Here is a 20130-nt window from a genome sequence, read left to right as displayed (position 1 = left end):
AATATAAAACATGCATAAATGGTCTGGAACAATTTGGAGAAAATTGCAAAGCTAATTATTGAAATATCTATTGCACATGAAATAGCATTACTAACATCCGGTTACAACAAGATGTGCACAAATTCACATGGAGAAAAGACAAATAAAACTCTGATTGGCTATTGTGTAATTGATAGAAATAGCTTCGTGTAGTTCAGGATAATACAAGAGTACACAGAGGATTGAAATAAGAAATGGATATCGTTTAAGTAGGATGAAAATAAAAAATGCAAAAGTTTTAAAAGGAATCAAAATCAAGCATCTTTTAGTGGTGAATCTAAAGAAAGCACTGATTGATTGATTCAGCCAAAGAGGGATGTGATGAAGTTATCTGCAAGGATAGAAAAATCGGAACTTCATAGTGGACTACAGAAGTTAAAGAGACAGTCCAGGAAAAAAAGGAAAGCTTATCGAAAGTACGCTGCCAAGTAAATATGCATGTTCTCTATGGAATTACAAAGCAAAATATAAGAGAACGAAAGCTTTTGTACAAGTAGCTAAAGAATATAAAATCTCTTAAGATGTTTGATAAGAATAGAGACGGGAAATATCAGGAAGGCTGCAAAATGTTTGGGAGATAATTTAAAAAACTTTGTAAAAAAAAGAATCAGGGATAGTATAAATGTCACTGAAGATAAATATATTCTACATGTTTGGAGTAATTACTTTGAAAGATTATCAAAGGAAATATAAAATGAGAGAACGGTGCTAGAAAATATTCAAGAGAAAGACAATCAGGAGTAAATGCCAATCCTTGGTGTATCAAAAAAGCAATTATAAACCTTAAAAGAAGAAAGTCAGCTGGAGTTCATGATAATCGACCAGAAATATCCAAATATACAGGTATAAAAGTTCATTGAATGGAGAACCTATAGAGCAAGTAAACATTTCAACTATTTAAGCACACTGTTACTGAAGATGGCAAACTAAATATGGAAATGAGACAACATAATATGAAAAGCTGGTATGGTGGGAGTCAGTTGAATAACTCTCTCCTTCTTGTTCTGATCTCTTTATGGAGGATTTTGAAAGTAAAATCTTAACTCAAACAGACCCTAAACCCACAGTATGGTGGAGATACGTGGATGATATATTTATCGTTTGGAACCACACAAAAAAGGACCTGTTCGACTTTCTTAACAAAATCAACTCTCTACACCACACAACCAAATTCACTCTAGAATTTGAAGAAGATAACCAATTATCGTTTCTGGACACTTTAATTAAGAAGCTTCCGAATGGTGGTATCAACCTCTCAGTTTACCGCAAGCCTACCAATACAGGAGGTTATTTACATTTCACTTCCTCACACCACATTTCTCAGAAACTTAGTATTGTACACATGTTGAAGAGCCGTGCCTCTCTCCTTACAACAGATCAACAAGACCGCCAGGAAGAACTCTCCCTGATATCCACCAACCTTACCATGAATGGATTTCCTCGAAGACTCGTCCACAAGATACTTTTCTCTGAACCCCGACAAAGACAACAAGATGATGTACGTTATATTTCTACCATCGTCATTCCATACTTAGGGACAGTTTCCAATAAGATTGCTAGACTCCTTAGAACACATAAATTAAGAGTGGCCTTTAAACCCACAGAAACGATTAGACAATTCTTAAGATCTCCAAAAGATAGCCATCCTTTCTCGAAATTTGCTGGAGTTTATAACATACCATGCTCGTGCGGCTTGAATTACATCGGCCAAACTTCAAGGAGCCTTGAAATTAGGCAAAAGGAACACATAGGTGACGTCAATAATAACAGAGAAGAAAATCGGGGTTAGCTTTTCATTTCTCAAGAACGAACCATACCATAGAGTGGGAAAGAAGCACAATTCCTTACATCGAGGAGGACTTCCGCTCCCGAATTTTTAAGGAGGCCACAACAGTTGCCCGCTGCACACAAAACCTTAACAGGAACCAAGGACTAATCTTGCCCGTGATCTGGAAGACCCTTATCAGATCCTTCAACTCGCCAGAACTGAGTGCTATAGTGCTATAGTTCTATAGTGCCAACTATAGAACGTTCCTAAATAACAACAAGTGAGATCATCCACGCTCTATGAATGTATTGTACGCGCTCTGTTCTTTGTTTAATATAATTGGAATCGGTTGATTATAGTTTGTAACATTTTTTTTTTTACTTTTTAGTGCTGTACATCAGTTATAACCCTGAAGATGCCAACAGACTTAGTTGGTGAAACTAGTTGGTATAACTTAGTTGTTATTATATGCACTTGATCAATATAATCCCAATAAAAGTATTTCCAGAGCTTTTTGGTCAAGAAAATTAAATGATTTTTTAAAACTATATTGAATAAGATAAAAATTAGCCAAATACTAAACTAGCTGTATACAAGGCAATGTTCACGCCAATTGTAACATACGGTTAGAAATAACATAGATAACTAAAGACCAGAGACCATAGATAAAAGAACTTTTGAGAAAAAATAGACATATGGCATCATTGGCAGAATGATATTCAACATAAAGATATCAGGAAATAATTGGACGTTGCTAGCATTGCGGTATGAGCAGAGCCACCACCATACCACCTGAGAAGCAGAACTCGTAGGTGCTTTGGTCAATTAAACAGACTGGGAAACTTACTAAAGCAGTTGGTTTTGATAAAATGATAGGGAAAAAACCAGAGAAAGATCTAGATCCAGATGAATTGACACAGAAGGTTTCCAAAATATAAGATATGACAATATTGAAGTCCTGAGCGGAGTTGAAGTTGATACAATTATTCTTTCATTGCACTTACGTGCGTCATTCATTGGTTTCAAGGCATGTAGAAATCCAAAGTATATTATAAGAAATAATTTATGTTACGCTTTCATCCTTATGTTATCTTAGCGCGTACATATTAAAAAGAAATTTGCAAATTTGCGCCAAGTAACGTTACGAATGTATGCTGAGTGGCATCAAGTTTATCATGGTTCGTCCTAAGGTACCGTAAAAATGAATGAAATCAGAAATATAATTAACTGTCAATTTTAAGTGTTCTATTTAACCAGCTTCCATGAAGTTAGAATCACGAATAAAAATCTGAAGAATAATGGAGAAGCTCATTATTCTTCAGAATTATGAGTCGGCTCCTGAAGTACGTGTTCAAACGTTTCGCTTAATTAATGTTCGTAAATGCGTATTCGCTCGATGTCAATCTACAACCGACCTCTCCTTGATTTTGCCATTCATCATTGGGTAATGCCGTAGAAAAATTCGGTAAACTTTAAGCATTTGCTCTGGATATTTTAAAAGTATAGTAAAATTCTTAATGAGTTCCTTCATTTGACGATTGCATAATGGAGGCTCGTGCGTGGTGGCAACTCATTGCGTGATGGCACTTGATTTTAGAAAGGTTCACCCAAAATTGGAATGCCTCAAACTTCCAGGATTTTCTTTTATATTGTCAAAGTTATTTTTCGTTATTATTCACAATTTAGTTCGTACTGAACTGTGCATTCTGTTATAATCTTTAATGAATGCAAAAATAATCACGAATAGTGTTAACCGGATAACTGATAATTCATTCGTATGAGACTAACTACGTCACTTTCAGATGAACAAAAGCCCTTATAAAGTTCATTGCACCTTATGTGGAACTGGAACCCAGGTATTTCCAACCAAATGGCTTTGTTGAAGGTGAATGATCAATTGAGGGTCTGGAAATAAATAACAAATTTGTAATTTTCAATAGCATCGGAAGTGAATACTGCCTTATTTCTTGAAAAATATCACTTACTTTAATCTTCGATATCCTGGATAATTTCTAGATAATATAAGATTTCCATATTGAATTAACCTTACTGTAACCAATTACATATTTCGTAGTGATTCATCCTACCACATATATCTTTTGTCATCATCATCGTTCAGTGGCTCAACAGTTCTTGATGGAACTTCGCCTTCTTCAGAAGCTTCTGCCAATCTTTCATTTTCATTTCCGAATTCCTGCAGTTTTTTTTAATAGCTTTGTACCTTGGATCACTCTATCTTGCCATCTCAGTTTAGGTCTTCCAATTTCCGTTTTCATTCTGGTCTGGTCTGTTCTGGTATTGAACTTCTTCTTAACAACCATGTTATTATGAGTACGTATAACACGTCCAGCCCAGCCTAATATGTGTTGATTTTAATGTACTTGATAATACCTGCCTCATTAAATAATCTGTATAGTTTATAATTACATCTTTTTCTCTATACACCATTCTCCTGTGCTGCTACAAAAATGTATCTGATAACGTTTTGAAATAAACCTAGGGATCTTTCGTATGTCGTTGATAATACTCAAATTTTAAATTCGTATGTTAATACTCGTCTTAGAAATATTTTGGACATCTTGAATTTCGTTTTCCTTGAGAACAATTGTGATGTGGAAATATATATTTTTAGAAAGAACATGCTTTTGGATTTCAGCAGCTAAACTCTGATTCCGGGTAGGTAAAAGTATTTATAATTTCAAGTGAGAATGATTACGGTTTCTTTAATTATTATTTTTACAGATGAAAGAATTTGTACTGACTTATAGCAGACATTTTCTCTTATGCTAATACGACTACAGGGTGTTCGGGATAAATTTGACAGTTTCGTAAAGAAAAAGAAAATCTTCTTTGTATCTATTAAATTTAATGAATTGACAAAAAAACATTACAGGCAGAGTTAATTACAATACTATCAACAAGATTTACTCAAAATAACCACCATTAGCATCGATCACAGCTTCAATTCTGCTTCGGAACCTCGAACAAGCTGATGCTACAGTCTCCCTGGGAAGGGCCGCAAAAACTGTTTTAATTTTATCCATTAACTGGGCTTTTGTATTACTGGAAGTGCGATTGGTGTCTTTTTCAACTGCGCCCCATACAAAATAATCCATGGGGTTAAGGTCTGGGGAGTTTGGAGGCCAAACATTTGGACTGGTGAAGTCGTAGAAATTTTCAGACAACCATTTTTGACTTTTCCCAGAGGTGTGGCAAGGGGCCGAATCCTGCTGCCATACATACGGCCTACCATTGGCTACCCTTGTTATCCAGGGCTTGACTACAGTTAGCAACTCCACGAACAAAGCCCGAATTCCAATGCCAGGGTTCTTCAACACCTGTTCCTGCAGATTTGCGAGGAATTCTGCTGAACGAACGCAATCAGATCGTCTGCTAGGGATCTTTCTTCTTGCTACATCCTCGTAGTCACCATTGCAAGTCTCTAGTTCATGCCTGATTGTTTTTACTGTATTCAGGGAGCATTGGGCAGCAGTCGTAATATCCTTATTTTGATGGCGGGCACGAATCATCATGATACAAGTTATTCTCTTCCATGATTCAGGTGGGTTCCAGCTATCCATCCTTTCTGACATCTTGTATATGAATGAAGAAGGGTCCAAACTTTTAAATGAAGAGAAGTGTGTGTTAATACATGTAACTTACGGAAAAATATAATTAATTATAAATATGTGAAATTTATCCCGAACACCCTGTATCTCTTGATTCTCGTTTGAAGCGCTATGTTGAACAGTAGGTAGGATAGGGCCTCCGCCATTAAACATTATTTTGATATCACCAGACAACGTGGTTCTGGGTTTTGATCTGACATCGAGTGTTTCTCATTGTAACTTTGACTTGGGCAAAGGTTTCTACAATATCTGTAATTCCTCTATTGGGATATGTAAATCATACAATTATAAAATCTATGAACAACATTGTCTGTTTCAGTTCCAAATTCACTGCATTTTAGTGGATCTTTGTTTAACGAATCCACATATGAATGTGTAGTCACCAATGGTATTGAATACATAGGGAGAAAAGGTCTCGAATAAAATATTGTCAAACGTAATACAGAGAGTGCACGATAGACTGAGTCCCTTATAATTGAAGAAGATCACCACCTCCTTATCGATAGAGCATATGATGCTTAGACCCCATTCCTCTATATGATTGTTTGATTAATCTAAATCTTGGCAATAACTCGATTAACAGATGTTCGATATATTATGTACCCACGTTTTTGTTAAGTTCTGTGCTTGTGTTAGATCATTTCTAGGATTTGTATTCCTTGAGTTTTCTGCTTTCATTACCCTAACTATCTGTATTGCCTCATCTGTTTATTGATTTACTTGGTTCTCTATTTGATAAAACGCATAATGTTTGGGAGTATTAACCAGCATTTCATCAATGAGCTCCTAAAACAGAACTTATGGTTACCATGGAAACATTACGTTATTTTTTAAAGAAGCCTTATAAACTTCAAGGCCTATGTAAGCTCTTCCCGACCATCTTTTACAAACGTCCATTTTAAAGTAGCATTCAAATCTATAGTTTTTATATTAAATAAATATTAGCGTTCACTGACAGAACTAGCGAAGAAACATTCTTCTAATAATAATCCTGTTACTACATGATATTATGTATAAAAGGAAGAATAAATACCGTGACGAAAGTATATCATTATACTTACAGAGATTTCAGTGATGATAAACCATTGAAAGCAAGAGAACCTATTTTCCGAAGTGAGTTTCCTCTCAAAAATCTAAAATAGAAAAATAAGAAAACCATATTAAATAATTAGAAAACAAACTTTCGATGATGAGGTCGAATAAATATGTATGAAAATTAATCATTCGCGCATTTTTAAAAATATATTTTATGAAAACATAGAAAGATAATTACTTCTTGGTTACCATTTATCCAAATTCGCATTACTCCCTCAGATTCGCTAATACATAGACCAATGCTTAACCGATGCTAAGTTTGTAATGGTAAATTTACCAAATCGCTGCTTCTAGACTAGTGCGTTTCAAATTCACACTTGTCCATAATTTGGAGCTCCATCTTTACAATCTTCGGAACACTTTCATTGCTACTCATTCTATCCATTATCTTCTTTTTACTGTCTTCATAAGTTATTATTTATTTAAATATCATTTAAACGATGGCAAGTTATACAGATGTAGCACAATTTCCCTCTCGTATGTTCCTGATCTCACAATATAGCAAACTTGTCTAGATAACACGTAATTTAAATACATAATATATTGGCCTTGGAGCCTTTAGCGCAATCTAAAACAACTGAAGTCTTCTGTTAATTCAGTATTATCTTGTTTGATGAATATCAATCAGTTTGCTAAATACAAAATAAGAAGGCGATTTTTTGCCCCTGTTAAAAAAGTACATAACATATCAAAATCGTACCATTCAACACATTGATTGTTAGCTAACTGGTGCATAATAGAAAAATTTTAGAATGGTATATAAAGGTTGTGAGCAACTGTTTGGGTGCTAAGAAAGATAAAAAATAAACAACACCTGGAAACTCCTAGAAGAAAGGTATAAAAATTAAAACGTTTAAAAATGCTAAATCTCACAGTCTATTTGATCATTGACATATAGTAAGTCAAAAGAAACACAAAAGGTTGCAGCAATAGGACACAGCCGAAAATTGTCTGAAGCGACAAGGAAAATATAAAAAAAATATTCTGCATAAATGGGATTAAAAGTGAAATAAAAAATATATCAAGGCACAAGCACGTTGGTTTTAGAAGAGATTGGGAGTATCATATTTTTACTTTAAGTAATTGTCAGGTTTACTTTCTAACATAGTCATTGATTGGAATATGAGAAAAGTTACAGGTTGTAAGAATAAGAATTAAAAGGGATCACAGCTCGAATATCTACATTATGCAGACAACTTAGTCTCGATATCATTAAAATCCACTGACATACAAGCAAAAGCAGTAACAATGTTTAAAATCAGCTGGGAAGGTTGGTCTTAAAATACGTATCAATGCAAATGTTCTCAAAATGAACAGAAAATGCCACAAATAAGTTAAAATCAATCAACACACAATAGAAGTTAAGAATTTTACATACTTGGGAATAAACGTAGATACTGAAGGTCAACCGGCATTTACTTACCAAATCGCTAATATTTGCTTTTGCCAACCGAAGATTGACAAAAGCAAATATTGCTTTATGAAAATTGAATAGTATATGGAAATCATCGAAATAAAGAACTTTAATAGAAATGTTAGGAAAGTTAACGTAGTATTATTTTATGGATCCATGGAAATTAACCAAAAACAGGAAGTTAAATCAAACAGTTTTCATACAAGATATCTGCATAAAATATTAAAAATATCTTAGCCCCAACGTATAACAAACAATAAAAAGCAAAACGTATCACCAGTGAAATAATAAATGTAAATGGATTGAACATGTAGCAGAGAGAGATCCTAAGAGCAGCTTTAACATGAATTTCGGAAGAAAAAAGGAAATGGGGAAGGCCTAAATTAACTTGACAGAGAAGGACAAAAAAATGAAAGAAGAATGGCTGGGCAGGAAAGCTAGAGAGAAGCAGAATTAGATGCACAAGACAGAGGTATCTCGAAGAAAAAAAAAAATCTCGGTTTTATTTGTCATCTGGCACGAAGACGATAAGTCGTAATAAGTAAGTGCACAAAATGTTTTTGGAATTTAATTGTTCGGTTGAATTCCTACATGTTTTGCTAGATTTAGTAACTCTGAGCTACACCCGTTCACTGTTGTGTAGCCATATAAGACATATATGTGCTGCTCCATAAAAAGCAACGAATGTTCCTTCTGGATTTCTTATATTTCATATCCGATACATTAGAGTAGGAAAGAAAATGTTATTTTGCTGAATAGGCTTATGCAGCCATTCAAACAGAGTATTGGAATGATATTATCCTTGAATGAAATACGGTATATGCTTTTATCGAAATATATGAATATGGATGAAGAGTGCACAGTGGATATGCAACCTATGAAAAAATTATAGAACCACGGAGAGATAATCAAAAAAGACATGAAAGAGAGACAGAGAGAGAGAGATGAATGTGAAAATGTGTCAATCAAAGGAGAATTTCGATTATGCTTTACCAAATATTAATAGTCAGATATTCATAATATTTTCAAGTATTTGAATAAAGTTAAGCTCTAGTTCTAAAAATCATATAATTGTCAAATGTTGATAGAAAAAACTAAAGAGAAAGAAAGACGAAATAATACGAATTTTGGAAGTAGTTTAAAAACTCTAATTAAAATATGCATACGTTCCTTTCAGGGACGAAAAGTAGCATAAATCTGCGAATAATAAATATTAAATTGATTAAATATACAAATATTAATAACACATGCTGTTTAAAAACACGGAACTTTCTTCTTAAGGTTAAATTTTCTTTTATTCGTGATTTAAATGAAATTAACTGTGTTTATGAAAAAACATGAAAAGATATGTAAAGAGTTTTTATACCGAACCAATATTACGTCTTCTACTAATATGATTTATGAATCCGGTACGGATTTACGAAAGAATGTTGGAAATATACAATAAAATATTCAATGAAAAACGTAAATAAAGCCTTCATCTTCATCAAAAAATACTTCTTATTTTTGCATGTTCAGCAGTTCTTACAAATATTCAGAGACAGCAGTTTAGGCAGAAATGATAAAAATCCAAACAATCGCAAACGAAGACCACTATGAAAGCAAAGTTTCAGTAACGTCAGTATAATAAATCTCTCCCCTTGCCAACGCCTCAAATCATGTAAAAGTTCATATCCTTTGGGAGAGAGAGAGAGAGAGAGAGAGAGAGATAGGGATGGTATTTTTATTCTTCTTGACTCAAATGACTAGTTTAATTATTTCTTTGCCGAGGTGAAACTTTTAAATAATGTCTTCAAAAATTCATTGTCAATCTCTCTCTGTGTGTTTCTCACTCTATTTTATATATATATATATATATATTCTTTTTTATTTAGAAATAAAGTAAATAACAAGACATTCAATTAAAATTTACAAATGAGTAAACTAAACTACATTTACTTACAGTGATCTTAGGTTTGCTAATCCCATAAAAGCATCCTTGTAAAGAACTTGCAATTTATTATGTCTTAGATCTCTGAAAAGCAATGTAAAAACGATGTCTAAGTATTAATAAGCATAATGTAAAAAAGTAATATTAATTGTTTAATTAATAGGCTCTAAATATTTTAAATTAATTATGAATGGGAACTTACAATATTCTGAGCCTCCACAAATTCCAAAATGTCTCGTTCGGGATGCTGATAATGGTGTTAAAGCTAAGATCCCTGAAAAAGAAATAGATGAAATAAAACCTCTCTCTCTCTCTCTCTCTCTCTCTCTCTCTCTCTCTCTCTCTCACTGTATATAAGTGTGTGTGTGTGTGTGTGTGTGTGTGTGTGTGTGTGTGTGTGTGTGTGTGTGTGTGTGTGTGCGTGCGCGTGTGTGTGTGCGCGTCGATGAGTTCTCGGATCCCTTAAATAACAGTAATAGTAATGATAATAATAATGTATTCGATTGTTATAAGCATTATATTTTTATATAAAATCGCAAGAATAATAATTTAATCAATTTTCTTAAACATTGTAGAATAAAAAAGCATTTTCTAATAACTATAATAAGAATAATGATTTACTCTAACTTTAATAATTTTAAACATAAGCATATTAATAACTTTTATATATATTAGGAAATGAATCAATTTTATAAGCTAGACATCAACATATAACTTTCATTTTATAAACATTGAAAGCATAACCATATATTACGTTTAATTTAGTCTTATGAATTATTTTAATTGATTTTAAAATATTTATTTTAATTTAATATATTTATTTATTAGAATGCTTCAAAATAAAATAGAAAAAAACTAACTTAATAAAATGTTTGTATTATTACACATATTTTAAATATAATTTTAATTAATAAAATATATTTTAAATTATAATAAAATAAAATATAATAATTTTAATAGATTTATTATAAAACTCATGTTCAAATACATGAGTTTTCGTATGTCATAAATAAAATAAAAATAATTTCATTAATACGCCATAATAATAATAATATTTTTTTAAGTGCTGATAACGCCCTAATCCCGTGGCCTTCCTTACCATAACTATTTTATCACTATAGCTGTGCGTGTTCACTAGGCCGGTTTGCTGTTTTGGGAGCCGAAAAACCCGATTTTTAGGGTGAAAAAACCCCTACCTGCGTTTGAGACTGGCTAAAGCACCTTTAGCCGAAAGCGACCACTGCAATTTTATTAGATTAGACCTCAGCATTTGAATGTAAGAAATTTTACATATTACAAACATTATTTATTTATATTAAATATTCAGCATTATTTATATAAATGATGTACTAAATAGAATCTGAAGACAAAAGGTTATTCCTTTGTATTTTTAAAAATTTTACTACATGTTTAATTATTTATTATATCGTAATGTTACTTATAAAAATGTTTATTTCCTTTTAATATATAGGTCATAAATTAAATATACTTACAGAATTAATAAACAAATAAATAAACTGGAGAGAAGAGGCTAGGAATAAGAAAAGTCTCATTGACTATGTTATTGTTGATAGTGATGTTTTCTCCCTGGTGCAAGACACCAGAGTGTACAGAGGATTTGAAATTGGAAGTGATCGCTATTTAGTCTTGAGCAGTATAAAATTGAATTTCATATTGAAAAGAATAATCTGTAAGAAAGTTTTAAAGCGAATAAACGTTGAGAAGCTTTCAGATATGAACTGTAGACTAAAATACACAAAGATTATTGAAGAAAAAATGAAAGAGTTTGAGAACAGGAATCAAACCTTGGAGATTCACTGGCAAACCCTGAAGAAAACATTGATTGATTCTGCCAGAGAGGCATGTGGTGAGGTTGTCTGCAAGAATAGAAAAATCAGAACTCCCTGGTGGACACAGGAAGTTAAAGAGGCAGTGAAGGAAAAGAAGAAAGCATATCAAAAGTTCCTGTCAAATAAGTCAGCTTGTGCTCTTAGAGAATACAGAGACAAATGTAAGAAAGCTAAACACTGTGTAAAACTAGCTAAACAAAAGTCATGGGAGGACTTTGGCAACAATATAGAAAATAAATATCGAGAAGGTGGAAAAATATTCTGGAGGTTGTTGAAGAAGCTTAGGAATGGAGGAAAGAGTGCTGTAAAAGGAGTTAGAGATGATAAAGGTGACATGAAAACTGGAGAAAAAGATTATCTTGAAGTATGGAGTAATTACTTTGAAAAAATGCTAAATGAAACAAGCAGTGATGACAGCACAGTGTGGTAAAAAACACTGACCAGGCATGCAGGCAGGAATACATATCCATACTTGAAGTAGAAAAAGCCATCAAAGGCTTGAAATGTGGAAAGGTAGCTGGAGTAGATGATATTCGACCAGAAATTCTGAAGTATGGTGGTATAAAAGTCTTACAGTAGCTGCACTGCATAGTTCAGAAAGCCTGGACAGAGGGACGAATTCCCGATGATTGGAGTAGAGCTCTCATAGTACCCATATATAAAAAGGGAAATAAAACTGAATTTGAGAATTACAGAGGTATTTCCCTACTCAAACAATTTCCCTGGCAAGATCTATGCGAATATACTTGAGAAACGGTTGAGAAGAATTGTGGAAGAAACGCTTGGTGAAGAACAAGCTGGATTCAGGCCAAATAGAGGCTGTCAGGATCAGATCTTCACTTTACGACAAATAGTGGAGAAATCATGGGAATATAACAAAGAACTGTATTTAAGTTTTGTCGAGTTGGAAAAGGCATATGATAAGGTGCCAAGAGAGAAGTTCAATACGCTGCAGTTATATGGTGTCAATGGGGCATTATATCAAGCAATACTTAGTTCTTTATTTGAGTTGTAAGTCAGCAGTTAGAATTGAAGGAAGTACAAGAAGATGGTTTAATGTTAAATCTGGTGTGAGACAAGGATGTACATTATCCCCTCTGTTATTCATTATCTATATGGATCACATTATGAAGGAAGGTGGTATTAAACATATCAAAATTGGAGATATTAATGTCAGCTCTTTGCTTTATGCGGATGATGTTATACTTCTAAATAAATCTGCTACAAGTCTGCAAGATTCTCTGACTAAATTGAATAGCTGTTGTAATAGATATCGTATGAAAGTCAGCAATAAAAAGACAAAGACAATGAAAATAGGCAGCAGCATTGAAAATGTCAACTGTGTTGTGAATGGAGAACCTGTGGAACAAGTAAAACATTTCAGCTACTTAGGCACGATTTTTAGTGAAGATGGTAAATTAAATATAGAAATAGACAACAGAATCAGCAAAGCTGGTATGGTGGGAAGTCAATTGAATAAATTCATATGGAATAAGAGAGAAATTAGTCGGAACACTAAATTAGCTGTATACAAGACAGTGTTCAAAACAGTTTTAACTTATGGATCTGAGAGCTGGGTCAGAAGTAAAACACTTGACCAAAGACTAGCGACCGCAGATATGAGTGTCCTGAGAAAGATTAGAGGCGTGAACAAATGGCATCAATGGCAATATCATATTAAAAACGAGGATATTAGGAAAGAAGTTGACATTGTCAGCATCCAGGAATGCGTTAGTAGAGCTAATCTCAGGTGGTATGGTCACCTAAACAGAATGGGCGAGGAAAGATTAGCAAAACAAATGTTCTCTGCCAGGTTGGCAGCAAAACGACCCAGAGGAAGACCAAGATATAGGTGGACTGATACAGTACAAAGTGCCTTAGACGATAGAAATATAAGATCTGATAATGTTGGAGTCTTGACATGTAACAGACTGATTTGGAGGAAAATTGTAGATAGGAAGTTAGTAATGATATAATTTTTTTAAGTAGTACTATCATATCCTGTACACCCGTTGTGGGTACATGGCAGGAATTTGATGATGATGATGATAAATAAACTGCCCACTCAGTCTCCAAAAACTAGATAGGGTATAAAGGCCTCGCCTACTCCCTATTAGGGAATAAAAGGCGTTTGTTGTTGATTTTTTTATATAAACAACAATGTCTGTTATCTTTCATTGTTTAAATTATATTGATGGAATGAAAATGAAAAATATGTCGATAGCGAAAAAATTAAATGAAAATAACTGCGCAAGAGTTTTAAAAATGAAAATAAACGTGCCTAATTTTAATGTTCATAACTGAAAAAATCATTTGCTTTGTTTTTTAATTAATGTCATCTTTCACGTTTAAACCGCTATGAATATTTTTACCGATTCAAGAAGTTTCTTAATAGTTACAATCTACTACGAGAAACACAATAAGAATTAATTTTTTATATAAATTCATACGAAGCTTCTCATGCGTGCTACCGAAACATTAAAATATCCTGTAATCACTACAATGTTAATAATATTATTGAAATGGTTAAACACGCGTCCTCCTAGGAGAAAAATAAAAGCATTTTGGAAGCGTCGCTAAAGTGAAATGACGTTAAGAATTATCTTACGGCGAATTCATGTTGCCAAGTCAGATTTACGATTACTCAACAGGGAAAAAAAAAAAAAAGCAATTTCACTCAGAACCAACCTCCGCGTTGACTGTTTTAGCAACAACTAACTTTTATAAACGTCAGCGGACCCGAAATAAGGCTGTTTGGGTAACTCTCCTTTCTCTTATCTGAATGATGATGACAGCTTTGAGGGAATCAACATCCTTACGTCTTAGATATTTCTTGTTAATGTAATCTCTGGATCCTTCGTGCGATTTTCATTACTTAAGAAGTTGTACAATCAAAGAAATCTCACTACTTAACGAATGCTTTTCAAAGTTAAAGAAAGCTTACAGATATTATACTTAAACGAATAAAAAAAAAAAGAAATGCACTTAACAACTTTTCCGAATAGCGCTGTCACACTCAGACAATAATTAAATAAATCCCTTTAATAGCATGAGTTTATTCTAATCACGCATTTCCATTTGTCAAATTGCAAAACTCAGCATTACCATTTAGGGATTAAATGAAAATTAAGTTTGTTTGTTTTCTCGTTATACGTTCATCTAATTACGAAAAAATAACAGCATTTGTTTTCTCTTCTCAGATATTATGGAAAAGTATGCCAATTCTCAGAATAAACTGTCTTTTTTATTTGTAGCTTTTCTCCCTTAAATAATGCAATTTCTTAGATATTCTTAGCTTATTTTTCTTAGAGATAATTCTTCGATGAATCTTTTTTCTTCGATAATTCGAAGACATTTTTTTATATCGACAATAAAATTATGTTTAGGACTACACACCTGATCATCAGGGTGTTGTAATCTTCAGAAAATTATGGATATTATTGAGTTGGATTATCCCTTCCGTGGTTTTTTACGCATAGAAACCCTCGACGCAGAATCGTTCAACTCGTATTTCTTAATCATGGAAACCAACTCAGACCATTCCTGTTCAGTTACGGCTATCATTTTAACAAACCCCCCCTCCACACACACACACACATACACGCAATCTCTCTCTCTCTCTCTCTCTCTCTCTCTCTCTCTCTCTCTCTCTCTCTCTCTCTCTCTCTCTCTCTCTCTCTCTCTCTCTCTCTCTCTCTCTCATTCCTTCACTTCTTCCTCGACATGTTTCTGTCATGGCCCCATTTTCAATACATTTTCTTGTTTTCATTCTATCTAACCATGTTGGTGGTTCGTGAGATAATGGGCAGTAATTCTCAATTAACTAGATCTATTGTTTGAAAGCTCGTCCAATTCCCAAGTTTCAACGAATTTTTCCGAGTTTCTTTCTCTTCTTACAGTAAGAAAAACAACTCGATCAAAAGTCGACACCATCTTATAATTGTCTTAAGTCGTAACTTCAGACAATTTCTCGGTTCTCTGCTATTACGAACATTGCACAAATAATACAGCAGATTGTTTTTGTTAGTAATCGATTGTCTTCTTTTTTATTATTATTCAAGTTTCTACTAATCTTGTATTTCACAAAGTGGAAAATTGCCACTCTCACCAGAAATAATGAAAGAAAATGGGATGATCTTTTACGTTATACCCAAACGAAAACATTATGTATTTGTTTAAAATATCTGTACTGTAATTCCATAGAAGCACACTTCGCTTCTCAAGTTAGAAAACTGACGAAGAAATACAAACATCATGTATAACACTGACAAAGAAACACCTGATAACCTGATATGACTTGATGGATAACAGTCCCGTGGACTTCGATCCCTTAATCGGTATGAAATAGTCGTGTATTAAATGTTAGCGAGCACCTGGCTCACCCTATTTAGGGTTGTACGGAGGTACCAGAATCGATAAGCAAAGCAGCTTTCGGGCGCTTATGTTCATAATTAGATGACTCTTGAATGAGTTGATTTGGATGAACAGCTGCTTTGGCAAAATAAGCAGCAGCACTGTTATGGCGGAAAGTGGGAATATCTGGAATATCGGCATCGCGATGTAAGAGAGCATTTCTGACAAACCACGGAGCGTTGAAGATCATACGGAGGCACTTGTTTTGTATAACTTGTAGTTCTTTGATGTTAGTGGGGGAAGTGTGACCCCAGGCTGGCGATCCGTAAGTTAACGATGGTCTGATAATTGTTTTGTAGATCCGTAGTTTGTTATCAGTGCTGACTTCACTTCTTCTATTGAGGAGAGAATAGAGTTGCACAATTGCAGAGTTTGCTTTTTTGCATGCATAAACTATGTGGGAGTTAAAGTTTAAGCGGTTATCAAGTTGAATGCCTAGATATTAGGTGCTAGATCTCCATGGGATGGCTGTGTTAAAAAGTTTAACTTCTCCAAAGTGAGATGCTTGTCTTCTTGTGAATAGAATGGCACTGCTTTTATCGGCATTTACAGATATTCTCCATTTTTTGAACCACTCCTCTAAATTTGTTGCTGCAGTTTGTAATCGCTGAGTACCTATATTAGCCCTGAGAGATCTGCTAAGAATTGCCATATCATCCGCATAACTAGCTATACTGGTTAGTGATGTGCTAGGAACATCAGAAACAAAGATGTTAAAAAGCAGCGGTGAGAGCAGCGAGCCTTGAGGGACAACAGCAGTGATTTTTTTCAGTGAGGATCTAATTCCACGCAACTTAACCTGAATTTTACGGTCCTGTAGAAAGGAGTTAATAATTTTGGTAATATAAATAGGGATGTTGGCTGCAATTAATTTGTAGATGAGACCTTTGTGCCACACCTTATCGAAAGCTTTTGCAACATCTAGAAAGATAGCTCCTGTGTGCTGTTTCCAGTTAAAGCCTGTAGTGATGAACTCAGTCAGTCTGTGAATTTGCTGTGTAGTGCTATGTCCAGTACGGAAACCAAATTGTTCTTTCTTCTTATTATTGTGCTATCTTCTATCGAAGGTCAGCGACCATCTTGGCGAACAAACTGCGCTCTTGTGCTAATCTGAGCAGTTGTGCACTGCTCTTTCCTGTCCACGTCTTGATGTTGTCAAACCATGATATTCTTTTTCTTCCTCGAGTTCCTTTGCCATCAATTCTTCCTACCAAAATAGTTTGTAGAAGTTGGTATTTGCTGTTTCTCATGATGTGTCCAAGATATGATGTTTTTCGTTTCTTGATTATTTGTACAAGATGTTTAGCTTTGCCAATGGATTTTAAGACATCTTCATTGGTAATTTTTTCTGAACATGATATCTTTAGCATTCTTCTGTATAGCCACATCTCAAAGGCTTCGATTTTCTTGATGGTTGTCGCCTTCAATGTCCATGTTTCAACTCCATAGAGCAGAATAGACCACACGTAACATTTCAGCATTCGGCATCTGACTTCCATGTTTAGGTCTTTATTGCAGAATAGTGTTCTCATTTTCATGAAGGACTGCCGTGCAACTTCAATCCTTGTCTTTATATCTATTTCTGGATCCCACCGTTCATTAAGCCAGCAACCAAGATATTTATATCTTGACACTTGATCAATATTTTTCCCATTGAGTGTCAGTTTCATTGATGAGGCTGGATGTTTGCTGATGATCATGTATTTTGTCTTGTTGATGTTTATATTTATTCCCATTCTTTGGCTTTCTATGTATACTCTGTCAACGAGTTTTTGGAGATCCATAATGTTATCTGCAATTAGCACGGTGTCATCTGCATATCGTAAGTTGTTAACAATCTTTCCATTTATTGTGATTCCCTCTGGACATTCTTCCAATGCTTTTTTAAAGATTACCTCTGCATATATGTTGAACAGGAGTGGTGAGAGCACACATCCTTGTCTCACTCCTCTTTTGATGTTAATATCACTGGTGGTAATGTTGTCTAATTGAACGGTAGCTGACTGATTCCAATACAGATTTGTTATTAGTCTTATGTCTTGTTCGTCTAGCCTTATTTGTTGAAGGATTTCTATTAAGTTGGTGTGTCTGACTTTGTCGAAGGCTTTTTCAAAATCTATGAAACACATAAAGACATAAAAAAAATTGTTCTTTCGGAATTATGTTATTTTTATTCACCTCCTCATTAAGTCGGTTTAGAATAACTCTTTCTGCTATTTTTCCTAGGCATGATAGAAGACTGATAGGTCTATAGCTCTGTGGCATCTGAGGTGCATTACCAGGCTTGAGAATAAGGGAAATTTCGGCTTGTTTCCATCTTGAGGGGAAATAATTAATTCTCAGAATTGCATTAACAATGGCTACTAAATGCAGGGCAAAGAAACACAATAGTTGATAACATATATCAATTATAAAGTTGCAATTTAACAACTGGTGTGCATTTATTTTCAAAACTTTAAAATGAAAGAATTAAGATATAGTAAATCATTTTAGTTTGTTAGAAATTAATTTATAATTGATATCAATATGCTTAAGAAATATCTATTATTAATAAGAGTGAGCAAACAGGTGTTGACAGAACTCAGAAGAGAAGTCTCTCTTTGCTTTCATCAGTTACAATTACGTTACACATGCGAATCGTCTTTGTTCAATAAAATCCAAGAAGTGCATATAACTCCTGAGAATATTTTGTAAGGCATGGTTGATATTTTTCACCGCATTGTTGACTCTTTGCAGTATTGTACTTTTTAACGTTTTTCGGGATTTATAATAGGAAATTGTGATGTTGTTAGAACGATCTCGTTTGATGTATTCAAGTGTTTTTAACATTTCTGAATATGCAAACGAAAGATAATCTTGGAAGTATTTTCCAATATAAACGAACAGATTTATTTAAATATTTCTTCTCTCGTTAGTCGAGTTTTTTAAAGTTTCGTTGTACATTATTGCTGATTGCATAATGTACGTTTAGCGGAAGGTGATCTTACTCCATAGTCTTGGGAAATGTTAAAGAGCGCAGTGTTTCTTTAGCGTACCAAACAGGGGAAGGTCATCGAGAGCAACATCAGGGCTATGAGGAAGGTGGTTAAGAATTATCTAATCCCGAGAGATTCAAGTGTCGTTCGTGATACCACTTTGTTTGTGTGACTGAAAACTGAAGAATATAAAGTAGAGGCAATGGTAATGGCAACACCTAAATATTGAAACGTGCCATGATATGAATCGATATTGAAAATGAAGTGCGTAGGCCGGGAATCGACGCAAAATATTTCCTTTGCTATTCAAAAAAAAAAAAAAAAAAAAAAAAAAATGCAGACCATTTACTCCTAGTGAAGTTTAAGTCCCCATTATGTGGGGACTTAAACTTGCATTTTAAACAAAGGTTTAAAATGCAAGAAATCAAGGATGAATAACCATTCTTCCGTGAGCCAGAAAACATCTTAAAACTAATCTTTGTATATTTATATATAAAAGTGAATTCATTCATTTTTATTATCTGAAAAGTTCATAGTCTAAAATAGGTCAATTTTAAATGGCAGTGACGTTCGACTTATTTTTGTATTCTTCAACATTGCATAAACACGGTGTCGTGTTGTGTTAGAATTCCATCTAGCACAACCCTTGGCTTGTCTCTCTCTGACAACAATGCGCAACATGACTGTGTTCTGTGAGCTGCTAAATTATTTGTCTCTTAGAACGTGCAAGTTGATAGCAAAGAAAAACTAAAACTACCGCATGAAAAATTAGACGAACTTCCCTCGGTTGGGTCTAGAAAAATAACGTCGCACAATAAATCACACGAGGAAGTTTTTCAGTTTAATTTAATTTAAATGCTTTGAGATGACTACGCTAGTTTTTTTCCTTTACTTTTATAAACGACTTTTAAAAACTTTTCTTAATGTTCGTTCGATGAACCACTAATGCATGGAACTATAAATTTTGTTTGTTTTATACTGCAGTTATATGATAAGTGTTTTAAGGGATCGCATCTT

The 20130-nt window shown here is 33.9% G+C and overlaps 1 protein-coding gene across 1 annotated transcript in view; it reads right to left on the bottom strand.

The window, feature by feature from the left end:
• Positions 1-20130, bottom strand: part of LOC150094814 (G protein-coupled receptor GRL101-like) — a 96029-nt gene that overhangs the window by 28281 nt on the left and 47618 nt on the right. Inside the window, exons 2-3 of the mRNA XM_090411667.1 lie at positions 9888-9959; positions 6498-6569 (exon numbers count right to left, since the gene is read on the bottom strand). Of these exons, the coding sequence (XP_090267793.1) occupies positions 6498-6569; positions 9888-9959 (144 nt within the window). The remainder of the gene's footprint in view (positions 1-6497; positions 6570-9887; positions 9960-20130) is intronic.

Source organism: Typopeltis vanoorti, chromosome 21, assembly GCF_054136105.1.
Source record: "Typopeltis vanoorti isolate ZY-2024b chromosome 21, IOZ_Tvanoo_1.0, whole genome shotgun sequence".
Lineage (NCBI taxonomy): Eukaryota > Metazoa > Arthropoda > Arachnida > Uropygi > Thelyphonidae > Typopeltis > Typopeltis vanoorti.
Note: the sequence above shows the minus strand (reverse complement) of the source record. Positions and strands in the feature narration are given on the sequence as shown.